The sequence below is a fragment of the Schistocerca gregaria genome, chromosome 2 (assembly GCF_023897955.1).
Source record: "Schistocerca gregaria isolate iqSchGreg1 chromosome 2, iqSchGreg1.2, whole genome shotgun sequence".
Classification (NCBI taxonomy): domain Eukaryota; kingdom Metazoa; phylum Arthropoda; class Insecta; order Orthoptera; family Acrididae; genus Schistocerca; species Schistocerca gregaria.
In genome coordinates, this window is record NC_064921.1 from 755,139,584 (window position 1) to 755,161,492 (window position 21,909).

At 42.9% G+C, this 21,909-nt stretch overlaps 1 protein-coding gene across 1 annotated transcript in view; it reads left to right on the forward strand.

Moving 5' to 3' along the window:
• LOC126334947 (leucine-rich repeat-containing G-protein coupled receptor 5-like) overlaps positions 1-21,909 on the forward strand; it is a 355,730-nt gene that overhangs the window by 320,702 nt on the left and 13,119 nt on the right. The window contains exon 6 of the mRNA XM_049997690.1: positions 7,456-7,714. Within this exon, the coding sequence (XP_049853647.1) occupies positions 7,456-7,714 (259 nt within the window). The remainder of the gene's footprint in view (positions 1-7,455; positions 7,715-21,909) is intronic.

A 21,909-nucleotide genomic window follows, 5' to 3' on the forward strand; every position in this document is an offset into this window, starting at 1 on the left:
TCCCATGTTTCAAACAAACATGTGAGCATTTGCGCCACCCTTCTTGTTATAAGCTCAATATTTGCTGGTTAACTATCTGGCTTTGGTCCCACATAAAATGTTCCAGGATGGACTGCACCAGTTTTTTTTAAGCAATCTTCTTTGTTGACTGATTCTATTTTCCCACCTTTCTATCAATGAATGCTTCACTTTGACCGAGGCTACGTTATCATCCATCATCATATCCCTACAAACTGAATCCCTGCAGGTGGATGTAGTATTTCTCGTTTTTCGAAAGCATTTGATTGAGTACCACACATACACTTATTATCAAAAGCACAGTCCCATGGGTTATCAAGCGAAGCTGGTGACTGGATTGAGGATTTTTGATAGGGACGACGCAGCAAGTTATCTTGTATGGAGAGTCATCTACAGATGTGTAAGTAACTATCGGTTAGCCCTCGCGGTTAGCCGTGCAGTCTAACACACAACTTGCCAGGCAGGAAGGAGCGCCTCGTTCCCGGCACGAATCCGCCCGGCGTATTTGTGCCGAAGTCTGGTGAACCAGCCGGTTTGTGGGTGATTTTTAGGTGGTTTTCCATCTGCCTCGGCGAATGCTGGCTGGTTCCCCTTATTCCGCCTCAGTTACACTAGGTCGGCGATTGGTGCTCAAACAAGTTCTCTGTGTACGCGTACACCACCATTACTCTACCACGCAGACATAGGGGTTACACTCGTCTGGTGTGAGATGTTCCCTGGGGGGGGGGGGTCCACCGGGGGCCGAAGTGCACAATAACCCTGGGTTCAGTGTGGGGCGGCGGAGAGGTGAAGTAGTCGCCTTGGGTTTGTGGACCACTGCGGCTGCGGCTGCGGCGAGGATGGAGCCTCTCCGTCGTTTCTAGGTCCTCGGTTAACATACAATTCAATACAATACAACTATCGGTGTGCCCCACGGAAGTTCGTTATGACCTTTGCCGCTCATATGGTGTAGGCTTATTAACGATCTTACAGATAATACTAATAGTAAACTTAGACCTTTTGCAGATGATGCAGTTATCTATACTGAAATATTGTCTGGAACATACTGCAGAAGTATTCCGATCTTCATAAGATTTCGAAGTGGTGCAAAGATTAACAACTTGATGATGAAGAAGGTATCTGGATACGTCAGACCATGCAACGCTCTGCCACTGTGTCAGCGTCTACTGTCGATGGTCACGTGCCCATTTCAGCCATTGCTGCCAGTGTCGTGCTGTTAACATTGGCGCTTGCATGGATAATCAGCTGCGGACGCCCATCGTTAGTAGTGTTCGATGCACTGTGTGTTCAGACACACGTGCACTCTGCCCAGCATTAAAGTCTGATGTTAGTTCCCACACATTTCGCCGCCTGTCCTGTTGTACCAGTCTTCCCAGCCTACGACGTCCGAAATCGCTCAAAAGAGGAAAGGCCACTGGACCTGATGGGATACCAGTTCGATTTTACACAGAGTACGCGAAGGAACTTGCCCCCTTCTGGCAGCGGTGTACCGTAGGTCTGTAGAAGAGCGTAGCGTTCCAAAGCATTGGAAAAGGGCACAGGTCATCCCCGTTCTCAAGAAGTGACGTCGAACAGATGTGCAGAACTATAGACCTATATCTCTAACGTCGATCAGTTGTAGAATTTTGGAAAACGTATTATGTTCGGGTATAATGACTTTTCTGGAGACTAGAAATCTACTCTGTAGGAATTAGCATGGGTTTCGAAAAAGACGGCCGTGTGAAACCCAGCTCGCGATATTCGTCTACGAGACTCAGAGGGCCATAGACACGGGTTCACAGGTAGATGACGTGTTTCTTGACATCCGCAAGGCGTTCGATACAGTTCTCCACAGTCGTTTAATGAACAAAGTAAGAGCATATGGACTATCAGACCAATTGTGTGATTGGATTGAGGAGTTCCTAGATAACAGAACGCAGCATGTCATTCTCAATGGAGATAAGTCTTCCGAAGTAAGAGTGATTTCAGGTGTGCCGCAGGGGAGTGTCAAAGGACCGTTGCTATTCACAGTATACATAAATGACCTTGTGGATGACATCGGAAGTTCACTGAGGCTTTTTGCAGATGATGCTGTGGTGTATCGAGAGCTTGTAACAATGGAAAATTGTACTGAAATGCAGGAGGATCTGCAGCGAATTGACGCATGGTGCAGGGAACGGCAATTGAATCTCAATGTAGACAAGTGTAATGTGCTGCGAATACATAGAAAGATAGATCCCTTATCATTTAGCTACAATATAGCAGGTCAGCAACTGGAAGCAGTTAATTCCATAAATTATCTGGGAGTACGGATTAGGAGTGATTCAAAATGGAATGATCATATAAAGTTGATCGTCGGTAAAGCAGATGCCAGACTGAGATTCATTGGAAGAATCCTAAGGAAATGCAATCCGACAACAAAGGAAGTAGGTTACAGTACGCTTGTTCGCTCACTGCTTGAATACTGCTCAGCAGTGTGGGATCCGTACCAGATAGGGTTGATAGGAGAGACAGAGAAGATCCAACGGAGAGCAGCGCGCTTCGTTACAGGATCATTTAGTAATCGCGAAAGCGTTACGGAGATGATAGATAAACTCCAGTGGAAAACTCTGCAGGAGAGACGCTCAGTAGCTCGGTACGGGCTTTTGTTAAAGTTTCGAGAACATACCTTCACCGAAGAGTCAAGCAGTATATTGCTCCCTCCTACGTATATCTCGCGAAGAGACCATGAGGATAAAATCAGAGAGATTAGAGCCCACACAGAAGCATACCGACAATCCTTCTTTCCACGAACAATACGAGACTGTAATAGAAGGGAGAACCGAAAGAGGTACTCAGGGTACCCTCCGCCACACACCGTCAGGTGGCTTGCGGAGTATGGATGTAGATGTAGATCTGTATTAAGAGGTGGCAGCCCAACCCTACAACGTCACATCGCGGTTTCACCTCGGTTTCGCCACGTGTTGAAACACTTGCCGCAGCCGTCTTCGAACACCTGACAAGTCGTGCAGTTTCTGAAATGCCCGTGTCAAGCCTTCGGGCCATCGCAATCTGCCCTCGGTCACACTCAGATCGCCCGCCTTTCCCATTCTGCACAGGACAGCACGGTCACCCATATTACAGGCACCGTGCGTGGATCGTCTGATTAGCAGTCATTCCTCACCAGGTGACGTTGCTGTCGCCTGGACACGTTTATATCGACAGTAGATCAGTGTATAATTTGTTTGTGTCATTTAGGCAGTTCGGACGTTTTGAGACATTTCAACTTGTACTTAACAATGACCATAAAGCTACGATTGTTTGAAATAAATTAACAATCTACAGGTTAATGGCGGGAATTTCTTTCAAAACGGTTGCATATGTAGCAGGAATGGTGCTAGTGCGCGGTTATACTTGCCAGCTCGTGTACTCGCTCTCTTCTTTGAGAGGGTCGAGTCCATTTGTTCCCTACAGTAGATGCAACTGACGAGTGGGCTGCGGCAGTGACTCAGGAGTCGAGTCTATGGGCACACGGAAACGACTTGTTTGGAGATGGGGTAACAGGATACGATGGCGAGTTGAAAGCGAATATAGACAGCTCATTTCTGATATCTAGTGCACGACTAGCCTCCTGAATACCATCTGATTGCGATGACCATGACAAATGAATTAGTAGCATGACAACCACTCAGTATACACATTACCTGGGTGCCACGAATTGCAGTCCTTGAGGGTGTTACATTAATTCTCTAGCAGTGTAGGTAGTAGTTGAATGGGAATAATGAGTAGTTCCTCATCTCCAAAAAAGTAAACGTTTCAGGAGATGCAAGAAACTTTCTAGATCTTAAAATTATGCTGATATTCTGTTTTTCTTCCCATTTTTCCTTAAAATGAATGTGTAAGGAAGACAGCCAGTCCATTGTACACAGCCATAAATTAAAATTTATGAAGTAAACATGTGGATGTTCTTAATACTTTGTAATAAAAAAAGTATAAACCATTATGTGACTCACATTTTATTGCTAATATGGACAAAAATCAAACAGATTATACCTATTATCCATTCCCTTTGGCATCACACTCCATAGTCGGTTCATTCTTTGATACATGTTGGCCAGCTGCTTATCTCAGAGTAGACTGGATGATTTCATCTTTTGGTTCGAATTTTCTTCTCATTTATAGGCAAATGATCTTGATAAGCCTGACTTACAGGACTTGATGGAATTACAGACGGATCAGCCAGCTGGAATGTGTGCTCTTCTGCTCCATCAGTGAATCATCTAACTTTAACAACACCAAGACTTTCATGTGATTAGGAGAAGACGGCCGCTATGGCCGAGCGGTTCTAGGTCCTCCAGTTCGGAACCACACTGCGGCTACAGTCGCAGGTTCGAATTCTGCCTCGGGGATGGATGTGTGTGATGTCCGTAGGTTAGTTAGGTTTAAGTAGTTGTAAGTCTAGGGGACAGATGACCTCAGATGTTAGGTCCCATAGTGCTTAGAGCTATTTAACCATTGGATTAGGAGAACTGCATGAATTGTGTTACGTGAAAGTGCTGTTTCTTATTTCTTTGCGTAGTCCTTCCTTGAGTTTCAACAGAAATAGCATTCTTTCTGTGTCAAAAGCATTAAATAAAATATCATCACAGCATGGCTTTTATTTTGGCGTCCACAAGAGTCAGAGAAGATGTGAAGGTATAATGTACAACATTTTGATTTATATAACCAAAAAGAAATGGACTACGTCATTGCGGTTTCTTTGCGCTATTCCTTCATGAAAGAAGTTCAAAAATGGTTCAAATGGCTCTGAGCACTATGGGACAACATCTGAGGTCATCAGTCCCCTAGAACTTAGAACTACTTAAACCTAACTAACCTAAGGGCACCACACACATCCATGCCACAGGTAGGATTCGAACCTGCGACCGTAGCAGTCGTGCGGTTCCGGACTGAAGCACCTAGAACCGCTCGGACACTGTGGCAGCATGAAAGAGGTAAAACCTGGCTCATCCACTCCATACATCCTGCACATTAATGGCGTTTACAGAAAGCTGGCGCAAGTAAAATGTGTCTCGTATTGGTATCTGAGGCAATTATACAGGGTGTTTCGAAAATGACCGGTATATTTGAAACGGAAATAAAAACTAAACGAGCATCGATAGAAATACACCATTTGTTGCAATATGCTTGGGACAACAGTGCATTTTCAGGCGGACAAACTTTCGAAATTACAGTAGTTACAATTTTCAACAACAGATGGCGCTGCAAGTGATGTGAAAGATATAGAAGACAACGCAGTCTGTGGGTGCGCCGTTCTGTACGTCGTCTTTCTGCTGTAAGCGTGTGCTGTTCACAACGTGCAAGTGTGCTGTGGACAACATGGTTTATTCCTTAGAACAGAGGATTTTTCTGGTGTTGGAATTCCACCGCCTAGAACACAGTGTTGTTGCAACATGACGAAGTTTTCAACGGAGGTTTAATATAACCAAAGGACCGAAAAGGATCTGTTTGAAAAATTTCAACAGACTGGGAACGTGACGGATGAACGTGCTGGAAAGGTAGGGCAACCGCGTATGGCAACCACAGAGGGCAACGCGCAGCTAGTGCAGCAGGTGATCCAACAGCGGCCTCGGGTTTCCGTTCGCCGTGTTGCAGCTGCGGTCCAAATGACGCCAACGTCCACGTCTCGTCTCATGTGCCAGAGTTTACACTTCTATCCATACAAAATTCAAACGCGGCAACCCCTAGTGCCGCTACCATTGCTGCACGAGAGACATTCGCTAACGATATAGTGCACAGGATTGATGACGGCGATATGCATGTGGGCAGCATTTGGTTTACTGACAAAGCTTATTTTTACCTGGACGGCTTCGTCAATAAACAGAACTGGCGCATATGGGGAAACGAAAAGCCCCATGTTGCAGTCCCATCGTCCCTGCGTCCTCAAAAAGTACTGGTCTGGGCCGCCATTTCTTCCAAAGGAATCATTGGCCCATTTTTCAGATCCGAAACGATTACTGCATCACGCTATCTGGACATTCTTCGTGAATTTGTGGTGGTACAAACTGCCTTAGACGACACTGCGAACACCTCGTGGTTTATGCAAGATGGTGCCCGGCCACATCGCACGGCCGACGTCTTTAATTTCCTGAATGAATATTTCGATGATTGTGTGATTGCTTTGGGCTATCCGAAACATACAAGAGGCGGCGTGGATTGGCCTCCCTATTCGCCAGACATGAACCCCTGTGACTTCTTTCTGTGGGGACACTTGAAAGACCAGGTGTACCGCCAGAATCCAGAAACAATTGAACAGCTGAAGCAGTACATCTCATCTGCATGTGAGGCCATTCCGCCAGACACGTTGTCAAAGGTTTCGGGTAATTTCATTCAGAGACTACGCCGTATTATTGCTACGCATGGTGGATATGTGGAAAATATCGTACTATAAAGTTTCCCAGACCGCAGCGCCATCTGTTGTTGACAATTGTAACTACTGTAATTTCGAAAGTTTGTCTGCCTGAAAATGTACTGTTGTCCCAAGCATATTGCAACAAACGGTGTATTTCTATCGCTGCTCGTTTATTTTGTATTGCCGTTTAAAATATACCAGTAATTTTTGAAACACCCTGTAGGTTCTTCATAGAATCAAACGTGAGTCCTGCAACAGTATAAATTGTTTCAGTTTTCTCTTTAACTGCATGTAATTTCTCACACCTTTTGTGCACTATTAACTTAATTGTTGCTGCTCTTGTAGCAGTGATAACTAAACCTTAATTTTGAAGCAGTACTAAGTTTCTGGTTAGACGTCTTAGCTATGCTGTTTGGTTGCCCTCTGTTCCCTTTCCAACTTATGTACACTTCAATGTTTACTCTTTCCCTCTTTAATGCTGTTTATTTCGGTAACTCCTCATTATTTTCTGACATTTTTCACTAGCATCACCAGTCTGACTGCATACCACTACACCAGCCATGAGAATAGAAGTCGATTAAACCAAAGAGTGAGAAGCAATACTGGTTACTTCCTCTGTTTAAAAGAGCGCTGACAACTTAAAATTCTTCGGCAGCCCATATCTTCTGTACATGTGGATTTTCTCTGCAGTTTAGTTGGTATAATGGCTCCATAACGAGATACAAAATGCCAGAACCTATAGAGTTTTTCTGTATTATGATTGACATTATGTTAAAGGTACACAGCTGGTGGTGGCCGAGCGGTTCTAGGCCCTTCAGTCCGGAACCACGCTGCTCCTATGGTCGCAGGTTCGAATCCTGCCTCGGGCACAGATGTGTGTGATGTTGTTAGGTTAGTTAGGTTTAAGTAGGTCTAGGGGACTGATTACGTTAGATATTAAGTCCAATAGTGCTCATTTTTTTAAGGTACAAAAACATAGGTAACTGAGATTTGCCAAAAAATGGACATGAGGGGTTGCCAACGTTCCCATCGAGTTGTAATGTGAGTGAGAGGGCGCGTGTGCGCAGGCTGGAGCCGGCGGTGTTCTCGAGCCTGCCGAGCCTGGGCCTGCTGAACCTGAGCGGCAACGCGCTGCAGGCGCCGGAGCACGGCCCGCTGCTCGCCTCGGCCAGCCTGCACTCGCTCGACCTGTTCAACTGCTCGCTGCGCCGCCTGCCCGAGGACGCCTTCTCGTCGCTGCCGCAGCTCGTCGCCGTCGACCTGTCGCTCAACGGGCTGGCGCAGCTGCCCGCCAAGCTGTTCCGCGACGTCCCGCAGCTGCAGCAGGTCAGCCGACTCCCGGCCTCTGTCTCCTACCCCTCAACACAGTGAACAACTCCAGTACCGGCCACAAGGTGTTCTCCACTCATCTCATTTGCACTAGCAATATTTCCGCTTCATCTCAGACCCTAATGCATACAGCGTCACTGTACCGCCGTTCCTCTTAGCTTAAAGCCGTCGGCAGACGGACCGTGCTGTCGAACGTTAACGCTGAGCGAGCCAAGTTCAACGTGTTGCTGAACGCTCAGGAACGATGTCAGTTGTGCATGCGGTACGTGGGCCCCAACGTGGTATACGTGATAGGAACACACTCCAGCGTCGGTTGAGGGATGTCTCTAGTTCGTAAATCACACTGTTTGCTCAACAGGCGCGCATAAAATTCCCACGTTAGGTCTATTAAAACGCACATTTCCTCCATCGTCCACGAAAAGGAAAATACCATGTCTAATCGATAACGAGACAAGTTTATAAAAGTTCCATTACAAACAGTGCAGTACAAATTTGGAATCCTTCTCCGCATAAGATAAACATTGTTTCATCATTCCCACATTCAGTAAAACCCCAAGGTCAGTCTTACTTGATCACTGTTCCTACCCAGTAGCAGAATCTTTGCAACATACGAATTACGAAGCGTAAAAGAATAAGGAGCAAAATATCTTTATACAACTAGTGCAAGCTGTCCTGTAAATTAAGCCAATCGAACAAAGTCACCCCTCAAAAACATCATAACATCAAATCTTTTAGCATATGCTTATATTAAACTAATAATAAAGTATCAGAACCTGATAAAAACACGAATGTTAGTAAAAAAAATTTGGACATGTTAAGACGCATTCCACCGACCCAGCAAAAATTGTCTTCGGGATGGAGACTCTACTCATTACGCTAAACCAACAATGCACATCTTGAACTTAATCATATTGTGTTACCTTGTTTTAAGATGGTTAATCGTAGCTAATTATGTTACTAATTGAAATTTCATTATAACAAATTGCACCAAGAACAATGCGTTTCGAGTGGATCTTCAGTGTGTCGCTGCCTTCAAGTAGCCTACTCTCATAATACGCAAGTTACAACAATTCTTTTGCCAAGAATATGATGTTTCTCATTATTATATTCGAACGAATCACGCAACTAACAACAGGTTTTCCAGTGATTATCAATTTGTTGGTGCTCAGAAACGGCATATATATAGGCTTGAAATGAATGCCAATACGGCGCCTCGCAACTCTGTACTGAAGGGAGACGGCGTGCGTGTGACGTGGGTGCCAATGCGTCGTCTCATTGGTCAACGCTCAGACGCACGCTCAGAATATCTGACATGCCAGATGTTGCTCTGCACGTCCGGAAAGACTCCAAAACGTGCTATTCCACGCTATGACGTCAGAAACTCGGCACGCTCAACGTTCGGATGCATGGTCCATGTGCCGACGGCTTAAGGCTAGCGAGGAGAACACGGCAAGTGCCTTAATCCGATTTCCGAGAAACTTCGCTCAGTGGAACAGAACCAAAATAAGGGAACACGTGTCTCGGTTTATCTGTAGATATTCGACCATTTCTGATAAAACGACTGTCAGTTTTCCACCTAATTTACACTCCTTTTGGTGTGCAACAAGCTCAGCCCAACTGGTGGAATAGTGGCTTGTGTCGCGTCTTCCAATATTGCATCCAGTGTTTGAAGCCTGATTATTGTTTTCACTTATTTCATGTCTTTTTTTCATTTACGAGGCGTGTTTTTTTTAAGTAAGCACCGTTTCGAAATTTAAAAAAGACATGCTAAGATATCTCAATAATTTTATTTTTATATGAAAGCCTGTACCTTAATCAACTTTCCTACATAATTTCCGTCAATATTGAGGCATTTGTCTTAACGTTGTACCAGTTTTTGAATACCCTCTTCATAGAAGTCCGCCACCTGACTTGTTAAATACTGCATCACCACTGTTTTGACTTCGACACTGACCACTCAGGTGTTTCTTCAAGTGCGGGAACAGATGGTAGTCACTGGGCGCAAGATCGGGGCTGTACGGAGGATGATGAAGAGTTTCCAATCGAAAAGACGTGATGAGATCTTTGGTCTGATTTGCCACATGCGGACGGGCATTGTCTTGTGGCAAAACGATGCCCTTGCTCAACTTGCCACGTCTTTTGTTCTGAATTGAACAGCACAGATTGTGCAATGTCTTAAAGTAAGCTACTGCATTGATTGTCTTATTACAAGGCAGAAACTCCACAAGCAGTACTCCTTTTCTGTCCCAAAAAACTGTGAACATGATTTTCCGGGCAGAAATTGTTTGCATAAACTTCACTTTTCTAGGTGAATTTGAATGCCGCCATTCCATGGACTGTTGCTTTGATTCTGGTGTGACGTAGGCCACCCATGTTTCATCGCCCATAACAATTTGGCTTAAGAAATCATCACTGTCGTTGTAGTACCGTTCAAGGAAAGTCAATGCACCATCTAAATGTTTGGTTTTGTGCACATCCGTCAACATTGTCGGTACCCAACGTGCGCACAATTTTCGGTAATGCAAGTGCTCAGTCACAATTCCATACAAAACCTTACGAGAAACGTTAGGAAAGTTATCCCGCAAGGAGGAAACCGTAAATCGTCTGTTTTCTCTCACCTTATTGTCCACTTCCTGCACCAAACTTTCATTAACGACCCAAGGACGCCCACTCCGTTGTTCATCATGCACATTTGTGCGTCCATCTTTAAATGCTCTCACCAACTTTCGTACCATTCCATCACTCATAATATTTTCTCTGTAAACTGCACAGATCTCACGATGAATATCGATCGCTTTTAGGCCTTTAGCACTAAGAAATCTTATAACAGCCCGTACCTCACAGTCGGCAGGACTCGCGATTATCGGAGGCATCTTAAACACTAAGTACACAACGAAAACAAGGAAGAATCAGATTGTAATGGCGTCAGTGCGTAGACAACACATGTAGGTACCCAGTGCGCATGTGCAGAAAGCCGACCGGAGCGCCGCTGCCGCAGTGTGGCAAAACGGTACTTACTTAAAAATCACGCCTCGTATCTATGCATGTCCGTAGAAGGTTACTACGCAAATGGATCTTATCAATTTAGGGGCCACAAGGGCGTTATCTTAACTGTAACATTACAACTGAGATGCACACTAAGTGTCATACATTTATTATATGATGTACACTGTTAAGTGAATACATTACAGCCACAACCCACCACGACGCTGGATGCTGCCTGTTGACATTGAGGGCACATGACACGGTAGCAAAAGTACATAAGCAGAGCAGACATGAATAGGGGATCGCCCTAGTACGCTGCGTGGACACCTGGACACGTACTGGCCACAGAAATGTATCCATAGATCAGTCCGACTATGCTATCAATTATATTGAATGGGCCGATATTTAATGTCGTCTCTTCCAAAGAATAATTCTCTCTGTTTTGCAGGTGCGTATTTTCAAAAAGACAAACGAGCACTAATAGCTTTTGCTCTTGTAAAGATTCATGTTTTAAATATCAGTTTAAAGCTACTTCTCGAATTCGGATATATAACAGCTAGTTTCTGTTGTTTCAGGACAACCAGAAATGCTCCTGCGTATTACTAAACAGTCAAGCGCACAATAGTGTTAAGCATATCTCTGATTTACGTAACGTAACCGTCAAAATACACACATCAAAAAAGGTTTTGCATCACCCCAGTTCTCAGAACTCCTGAAGATAGACGTTGACTGTGGATATTGTATCATAGACCAATCCCTTTGACTGTTCAGAGATGTCACTAAACACACATAGATGAAAACAACCACGCATGAGTAGCGCCTATTAGATGGAGGGGGTCCGACAGCCGATCAGTTCCAGTCATTCCACCATGAAGGAGGAACACAGCTCGTGTTGTCTGTAGTTCAACCATGCCTAGACTGTCAATACAGCGATTCGGTCGCAACCGTATTGTTACTTTGTGCCAGGAAAGTCTCTCAACAATTAAGTGTCCAGGCATCTCAGAGTGAACCAAAGCAATGTTGTTTGGACATGGAGGAGATAAAGAGAGACAGGAACTGTCGATGACATGCCCCGCTCAGGTCGCCCAAGGGCTACTACTGCAGTGGATGCCCGCTACCTACGGATTATGGCTTGGACGAACGCCATCATGTAGAATATGCTTGCCAAAGGATGTCGTGTTACAACTGAAACTGTGCGCAATTGGCTGCATGATGTGCAACTTCTCTACTGACGTCCATGGCGAGGTCCATCTTTACAACCACGACACCATACAGCGCGGTACAGATGCGCCCAACAACATGCCAAATGGACTGCTGCTCAGGATTGTCATCTCGTTCTCTTCACCGATGAATGCCGCATATCCCTTCAACCAGATAATCTTCGGAGGCGTGTTTGGAGGCAACCCGGCAGGCTGAACGCCTTAGACACACTGTCCCGAGAGCGCAGCAAGATGGAGGTTCCCTGTTGTTGGAGTGGCATTATGTAGGGCCGACGTACGCCACTAGTGGTTATGAAAGGTGCCGTAACGACTGTATGATACATGAATGCCATCCTCCAGCCGACAGTGCAACTATATCAGCAGCATATGGGCGAGGCATTCATCTTCATGGACAACAATTTGCACCCCCCTCGTCCACATCTTGTGAATGACTTCCTTCAGGATAACGACATCGCCCGAATAGAGCGGCCAACATGTTCTCCAGACATGAACCCTATCGAACGTACGTGGGATAGATTGAAAAGGGCTGTTTATGGACGACATGACCTATCAACCACTCTGAGGGATCTACGCCGAATTGGACAATCTGAACAAACAGTGCCTTGACGAACTTGTGGATAGTATGCCACGACGAATACAGGCATGCATCAATGGAAGAAAAAATGGTTCAAATGGCTCTGAGCACTATGAGACTCAACTGCTGTGGTCATCAGTCCCCTAGAACTTAGAACTACTTAAACCTAACTAACCTAAGGACATAACACACATCCATGCCCGATGCAGGATTCGAACCTGCGATCGTAGCAGTCGCACGGTTCCAAACTACGCGCCTAGAACCGCGAGACCACCGCGGCCGGCATCAATAGAAGAGGACGTGCTGCTGGGTATTACAGGTACCAGAGTGTACAGCAATCTGGACCACCATCTGTGAAGATGTCACTGTGTGGTGGTACAACACGCAATGTGTGGTTTTCATGAGCAATAAAAAGGGTGGAAATGATGTTTATGTTGATCTCTATTCCAGTTTTCTGTACTGGATCCAGAACTCTCGGAACCGAGATGATGAAAAACTTTTTTTGATGTGTTTATTTCACTTTTCGCTATAACTTCCAATAAACTGTCAAGAACTTTCGTATTAACTACTCCCACTAGTTCCAAAAAATAAAACTCACCCACAATCATAAGACGAAAGCGTATTATTTAACCCTTACCAGAATGAGGTTTTCACTCTGCAGCGGAGTGTGCGCTGATATGAAACTTCCTGGCAGATTGAAACTGTGTGTCGGACGGAATTCGAACTCGGGACCTTTGCCTTTCGCAGGCAAGTGCTCTACCACTGAGCTACCCAAGCACGACTCACGTTCCGCCCTCACAGCTTTACTTTCGCCAGTACCTCGTCTCCTACCTGCCAAACTTTACAGAAGCTCTCCTGCGAACCTTGCAGAACTAGCACTCAAAAAGAAAGGATATTGCGGAGACATGGCTTAGCCACAGCCTGAGGGATGTTTCCAGAATGAGATTTTCACTCTGCAGCGGAGTGTGCGCTCATATGAAACTTCCTCACAGATTAAAACTATGTGCCGGACCGAGACTCGAACTTCTGCGAAGTTTGGAAGGTAGGAGACGAGGTACTGGCGGAAGTAAAGTTATCAGGGCGGGGCGTGAGTAGTGCTCGGGTAGCTCAGATGGTAGAGCACTTGCCCGCGAAAGGCGAAGGTCCCGAATTCGAGTCTCGGTCCGGGACACAGTTTTAATCTGCTAGGAAGTTTTATATTTAACCCTTGATCTTTCCTTTTTGCCGAATGTGATCTTGATTTAGTTTTGACACCAACTTGAAGCATGCACACGTCCAAAATAAAAAACCTTCATCAGCGGTTTTTTTTTTCTTTTCGCAATAATTATCTTTTCCTTTGGTTTATTGACAGTTCTTCACAATACACATACTGTGGTATACATTTCCACTGAAAGACTGACTTAAAAGGATTACAGACATGAACCGAACTAAATTATCATAGCAATATGTTTATTTCGTATTAACAATGTTATTATGTATTCTGTGTCATCTGGTGGCCCAACGATGTCATCTTCTGATGTGGCATGGCTGTCGGGTTGGCGCGTACAGCGACCAAATTCCGAAGCTGCTGTTACCGTACACTACACACAGTACATTTGTACGTAATTTTACCCTATTACATTAATGATGAAAGTCGTTAACTACGTGCTACTTCATATACTGTAGTATTCTTAACGCAAGATCATACATCGAACAGGTTTCTTGAAGGAAGGCAGTCTGATCGGCAAATTCGTGCGATATTCACTCCAGAATATCAATACACTAGCAAAGATGTGGGCTGCAATGGGGAAATCCTTTGAGAGATATGCAATTTTGACGAAAGGCAGATTATTGTTATGCAGAGCCTGTGGACGAATATCTCGAAAACAGCGAAGCTGGTCGAATGTTCAAGTGAGCATCTATGGAAAAATGTAGGTCAGTGAAACTACCACTAGGCGCTAAATAGTTGGACGTCCACAACTCTTTAGACAACATGCGGTTCTTTAAAGTAGGCAGATGGTGATCTGTAGCATCTCTGCCGAAAGAGCACATGCTGGTGCACGCACAAGTGTTTCGGAGCACGCCGTTCACTGTATATTGTTGGACATCGAGGTCCATAGCAGACTACCCCTACCCTGTTCAATTTTTGACCCAACGACATTGCCAATTACGATTGTAGTGGGCATGGGACCATCGAGATTCGACCGTCGATCAATGGAAACGAGTCGGCTTTTTGGGTGAATCCCACTTTTGCTACACTAGGTCGCTGGTCGTCTCTACAAACGCCGTGCAGCGCGCCAGCATGGTGGATGCAGAATGGTGGAAGCAATATTATGCTATGGGAGACAGTCTCCTGCACTCGCATGGGTAGTAATCGAATACACACTGATAGTTGTGAACCACCTCTATCACATCATACGTTATGTCTTCCCAGACAGCGATGTCATCTTTCAGCAATATAATTATCTGTGTCTCGGAGCCAGAACGGTGCTACAGTGGGTTGAGGAACATTGTAGTGAACTCACGTTGATGTCTCGGCGACCAAATTCGCCTGATGTAAATCCTATGGTACCCATCTGGGCCGTTATCGCGCGCTATCACCACGTTCGCAAATCAGCGACCCGATACGCGAATTACGTGACCAATGTGTAGAACAAACTATCACTGATACGCAGAGTCAGTGATTTATTTTCTCCCAAAGACGCACAAACAAGCTATTAAGCATGTGGTCATAATGTTTTAGCTCATCACTGTATGTGTGTCTGATATTTTCGGGGGCTACAATCTTTTAAAGTGTCAAATTTTTATACTCCATTCTTATATCAGTTCTTAATTCTTATATAATATTCTTACGTTTATTCTTCAAGAAGATTTGACGCACTCCGTTAGATGGTACCAATCCTAGAAATATTCGAAACATAGAAATTCTGAACACCACGAGCATTGCGTCGGTGATGATGAGATGATGATGATGATGATGATGATGGCAACACAACACTCAGTCCAGGGAGCGGAGAAAATCTCCAACGTGGCCGGGAATCGAACCCGGGCCCGCTGCCCGGTAGGCAAACAATTTACTACGTAGCTAAGGAGGTGGACTGATAATGAATCAAGATACACTATAGGAATTACACCGTAAACAATTTCAAATAATTTTCCCATTCATTTATTCTTTTTTTAATTCATTCTCCATTCATACAGTTAATAGACAAATAAGGACAACGATATTTCAGTATACAACTGAGAACATGAAGTTCTCCGGACATGGGTAGATACTCGTAAGTAAAAACCAAAAATTAAAATTAAAATAATAATCGGATTTCGAACACAGAACGCAAAAGGGTGAAGCCTAGACAGGCACTGTGCCACCTCCTCAACTGGACCATGCATTCGCTAAATGGCACATAAATTACCTCAAAAAGTTAGACCGTTGTTTTCTCAAGAAGGTCGAATCTGTACGGATAAGCCGAGACGTGTATTCGGTTGTTTTGACTCTTCTTCCACTGAGCGAAGTTTTCTGGGAAATCGGATGACGACGTGTTTTTGTCATATGTTGAGAAATAACGCGGTTAACGTGCTATCGAATTTCAAGACAGTTCAAACAAACGGAAGAGCGCTCGTCAGTCTTTGCAGTTCTCACAGTCTGTGTCGGTTTCACACGTTTTGCAACCGGTTGTTCAGTGGCAGAGCTACACTATTCACATAAAATTGGGAAATCGACTATATCTGGAGTAATCCGTCAAGTATGCATTGTCTCGATGAAGTTAAAAGACATTTTGATGGTAATACAATAAGTACCAAAATGGACTGAAATATCTCAAAGATTTGACAGAACACAATGTTTCCTTGTCACTGCATCTGAGCTCTCGATGTGTCAGAATTACATTCTTCTTATACTTATAAACATTTTTTTCCCTAGTAATGTTGGCACTGTATGACTCTGACTATCGCTTTAGCTGGATAGACATTCGCACTTGTGAGAAAGATAGTGACTCAGCAATTTTCGGATATTCCCTTCTATAAGGAAAATTCCCTGGAAAATCGCAGGGCGTACTGAAACAAAAATCTTTAACGGAAAACCTTACGTGAACATAGGTGATGAAGCATTTTGGCCGATGGAAAATTTAATGAGACTTTACAGCGCGAAGCAGCTGACTTATCTAACTTTAGTGAGTAGGTATGTTGCGTGTAATTTTGGCATGTACATAAGTGGAGAATACTACGTCGCCCATTAGTTATAAGTCTGGATTGCGTTGATCACATTCTAAAGGCGAGTACAGTACTTCACAATTATGTTGGAATAAGAGGTGAATTTAAAAAAAAAGAAGAAATTTTAGAAGGAAATCTCACACGTATAAATGGATGACCTACGTCATCAATGGTTAACTTTCGGGCTAAATTTTACCGACTATTTAGCTAATGAAGGCAGACTTGAATATGCAAACCGTATGGTATGAACGAAAGTGTACTTGTTAACGAATAAAGTTTTTCTTACCTATACTTTTTGCGGACTCATTTCCCTCGCAGAAGATCAGAACCAATTCTTCCCAAGCCCGCCGTCTCAGAATTTTATTTGTATCCGATTCGAATGCTACATTCCAAATTCCTATATTTTTTTCTACTTTGTCAATTAGTAACTCGAAGTTAGTATTCTTGCATTTGGTCACACTGATTTTTCGCAACGTCCAACAAACATACATAACAGAAATAGACACAAAATATGACGGAAACGCGCGGTCAAGAGCGCTATATATACTTCTAACCGCGCGTCAGTGCTCGTTTGTCTGTGTCTGCAGATATCTGCGTAAATGCTGCGTTCGGTTTAAAGTTGAATGTTAGGTGTCTAAACGCTTGATTCGAAAACGCGCGTCAATTTCCGTCATGTGAACATAGCCTAAATGGATGGTGGAAGAAGGTACGTTCTCTGTGAACACTTATTGACGTGCGCCTGTAAGGTAACAGCAGCTTGTAGGCCTATTACCTGGCGCCAGCGCTTGAGCCTGATCGTCAAACTGTGGCCCACTTGCCACCATGCTTACGCTACCGTCACATAACTTTCCATCGTGACCAGACGCATTTTCAACGTGTTCCTGTTATTTTTCTTTGTTGGACGTTGCGAAAAATGTGTGAAACCGAGGGCGGAAACACTACTATCGAGCTGCTAACTGACGAAGTAGGAAAAAAACCAGTGTCTTGGAATACAGCGTCGGAATTGCAGCTTGGGAAGAATTGTTTTTGATATTTTGTGAGGAAAGGACTAAGGAAAAAAGGAAAACGTAAATAAGGAAACCTTTATTATTGAATAGTATATTTTCGTTCATATAATCTTCTTGTTCAAGTCTACCATCTTTAACAAAATGGTTAATAAATTTAGCCAGAACATTACCTGCTGATGAAGTGAGTCGCCTATTTATTCTTGTGAGATTTCCTTCTAAGATTTCTTTGTGTTTAAATCCGCATTTCATTCGAACATAGTTGTGAAGTACTGTAGGCGCCCTTACAGTGTGTTCGGCACAAACTGACATCTTAAGGAACGATGTAGTGGTCTCCACTTATTATACGGTATAGCAAAAGCACACTTAACATACCTACGTGCTAAAGCTAGCTCGCAATATCTTTTTTCATTAAGTCAGCTGCATTCTGCTGTAGGGTCTCATTATATTTGAAATCATCCCAAACTCTTCATCACCTACACTCACAGAAGTGTCACTCGCAGTTTTCCGTTAAAGGTTTTTAGTTTCGGTTTTATCCTAAGATTTTCCACAGACTTTTTCATATAGAATCGAATCTCTAGAAACTCTTCAATTCCTAACGAGGTGGCGCAGTGGTTAGCACACTGCACTCGCATTCGGGAGGACGACGGTTCAATCCTGTGTCCGGCTATCCCGATTTAGGTCTTCCGTGATTTCCCTAAATCGCTTCAGGCAAATGCCGGGATGGCCCATCTGAAAGGGCGCAGCCGACTTACCTCCCCATCCTTCCCTAATCCGATGAGACCGATGATCTCGCTGTATGGTCTCTTCCACCAGATCAACCCCAACCTAAGCCACACTCTTCAGTTTCGGTCTTTTCCATAATCGCGAATAATTACCCAGCTAAGACGACAGCGCCAACACCACTAAGATGAGGTGCACTGCAGCACCTAAAGTTTTGGAAATTAAGCACTGATACTCTTCTTGGATACTTGGAAAATATACATCAAACTTTTTAATGAATCCATAAACACAGTGCTGTTGCCATTCTTTTTTTAAAACATACAGCATTTCTATAACTAATGTCTTGTTTCTTTATTACTGTTTCAATCATGAGTGTTGACAGAAATTTATTTGAGGAGTGGGGTGGGGGGAAAACATGACTCTAACATTGCCATTTTGTTATGCGAGTGAGTTGGTCAGTTTCAACATGTCATACCACAAGAACTAAATTTTATGGGTGACACATGAAACTCATTATACCCCAGAGAATCAATGTTTTTCCAGTGTGTACGGCAATTGTGTGCGGAATAAAAACTTGGCACTCCAGATTCCAGGGGAGGACGGGCCTCTTGCGGATGCCTATTGATTCAATCAGACTGACCAAGTGTTCAAAGTCTTCTGACAATATGTGATAAAAATAAAAATGTTTATCACTTTTTCTGGGGGACAGGTAGCTGGGGTCACCTAATGTCTGACTGGTTTGATGTGGCCCACCATGAATTCCTCTTCATCTCAAAGTAGCAGTTTCACTCAATGTCCTCAGTTATTCACTGGATATATTCCAATCTCTATCTTCCCCTACAGTAGTACCCTACACAGCTCACTCCAGTATAATGGAAGTTATTCCTTGAAGTCTTAACACATGCCCTATCTTCTGTTCCTTCTTCTTGTCACTGTTTCCCATCTGTTTCTCTCCTCCTCATTCCTTATTTTCATAATCCCCCATAATTTTCAATATCCTTCTATAGCATCCTGCATCAAATGCTTGAATTCTCTTCTTTTCTGGTTTTCCCAGAGTGCATGTTTCACTCCCATGCAATAGTGTGCTCCAAACATACATTCTGAGAAATTTCTCCCACAAATGAAAGCCAATATTGGACAACAGTGCACTTATTTTGTTCAGGACTGCTTTCTGCATGTGTGCTAGTCTACTTTTTGCCTCTTCATGTGTTGTTTTGATTCCAACAGAGCAGGATTCCTTCACTTTGCCAGTTTGTGGTCGCCAGTTTTGGTGGTAAGTTTCTCATTAATCTCATTTCTGCCACTCCTCATTACTTTTTCCTCTCTTTGTATTACTCTCAGTTCTTATCCTGTGCTCAGTACACAGTTTATTCCATTTATTATGTCCTGTAAGACTTCCTTACTTTCACTGAGGAGAGCAATGTCATCATCAAATCTTACCGTTTATATCTCACCAATCACTACTGATGCGTAAGTCACTAAAAATTATTTTTGCTATATATTATATATTGATTTTTCAGCACTGGTGTCACCCACTAACATTTTCTAAATCCCCCCCATTCAGATGATGATACACAATTACGAAAGCAACACTTACACTTTCAGAGTTTCATCTTCTATTTTCACTGACACACATGCAGTTACACTGGACATCTGCACATCTGTGTGCACAATATCCCATTCTGCACAGTTCTTTGCCATTCTACACCATGTGTTTATGTATGAAGATGTTGGATGCAAGATGAAGAAGTTGGTACAGGAGAGGTACCCATGGTGAGCCTCATCTAACCAGCCAGAAGTAGGCTCTTATCATCATCTTACATTTGTGGAATAGGTTCAGTGAAACTGTTCCAGCTTAAGCCTCTCGGCTCCACCTATTCCTGGGCCAATCTAAGTCACTTACTCCTTTGGGTATATATATTTCTAGTATATCTATCTTGTTGCATTCTGTTTACGTGTTGCTTCCATTTCAGCTTACAAGTGTTTTTCTGTTTTTACAAATATTTTAAGCTCATTCCCAGTATCTTAGATTAAGAAACAATCTCCTGGTTTATATCCTTTAAGTCATCTGAGCAGTTTCATTTCTACCATCACTATTTGATTTATGTCTTCCTAGTTTGCTATCCAAACTTCAGATCCATAAAGTAGCAATTGCACAGCTAGTGTTTTATAGAATTTCAGTGGCATTTCTTTAATTGTCTTTTTGTTTAATGTTTTTTATAGTTCCAGTGGCAATCATTTGCTGTTTGATTCTTTATGTCTTTATTTCAGTCAAAATAAATTTTGCAGCCAAATAGTTAAAATGTTTTATTTGATTAATTATTTTCTTTCTTGTCATTATTTTTGGTCAGTCTTGTTGTTTACCTCATTTACCACTTTTGTCTTTTCTATAGATACTTTGAATTTATACTTTTGGCTAATTTGGTTGATTTTTAAAATATTTATTTGTAATTATTCTTCTGAAGTGGATATTACTGTCTGCCCATCAGCATACTGTAATGTGTTTATTCAGAGAGTGCCAGAAGAAACAATGAATATTCAGTTACAGGAACAATCATTCAAAGCAAAAAAGGTCCAGTGAACATGGGCTCTAAAATGCATATATTAAGAGCTATGAGCATTTGTTCATCTTCACTACTGTGAAACACATCTCTTCTATTGGACAACTGCTCATAATTCTTAAGGTATGCATTTAAGAGTCCATATCTACCACACATTTATTTCTTGTTTTGCACCATACTATCTCCTCCTAAAACAATGAAAACAAAGAGCTTGCAGTAGAAGATATTTGCTTAACAGTATCAAAGACAAAGTGCTTATATCTCTTAAGGTATGCATTTCAGAGACCATATTTAGTAGAAATTTTTGCATTGTGTGATCATTTCTGACATTTCCCTGAATATTGACCATTTCTCCTGGGACACCATGTATAATGGCCCTTATGTAGTTTTATTTCTTTGTTGGCGTTTGTTTCCTTATTCCTCTTTTTAATTATGTTATTTATAAATAAATTTAATAAAATTGTGGAAAGAGTGCAACTTTTTAACTTCTTGGTTAGTTATAATGCCATCTTGGTTAGTTATAATGCCATTCTTACTTATTTTGTTCCCTATTTTATTACAAATTTAATTACATTGTATAAGCATTTTATAGCCCATATCAAGTGCCATGGAAATCCACTTTCTTGTGATATTGACCAGAGTTTAGTGCTGCTTAATCTGTCGAACTCCTTGACATAGTTGTGAAAAACTAGGTGTGTCTCATTATAAAATTCTCTTTTTTTAGTTACCAGTATCTTCAAAGTGAATATATCATCCATTGTTCTTCATCCAAATCTAAATCCACACTGGTCTTCAGTTACAACTGTTTTGGCTCTCTGTACTTTATATCCAGCTGTTAAAACACTTACTTGTTCTCCTATAATTATTACAGTGTTTTTGATCTCCTATCTTGATCAGATATACAGTATTCTCACTTCCCCCCAACATAATAAATTTA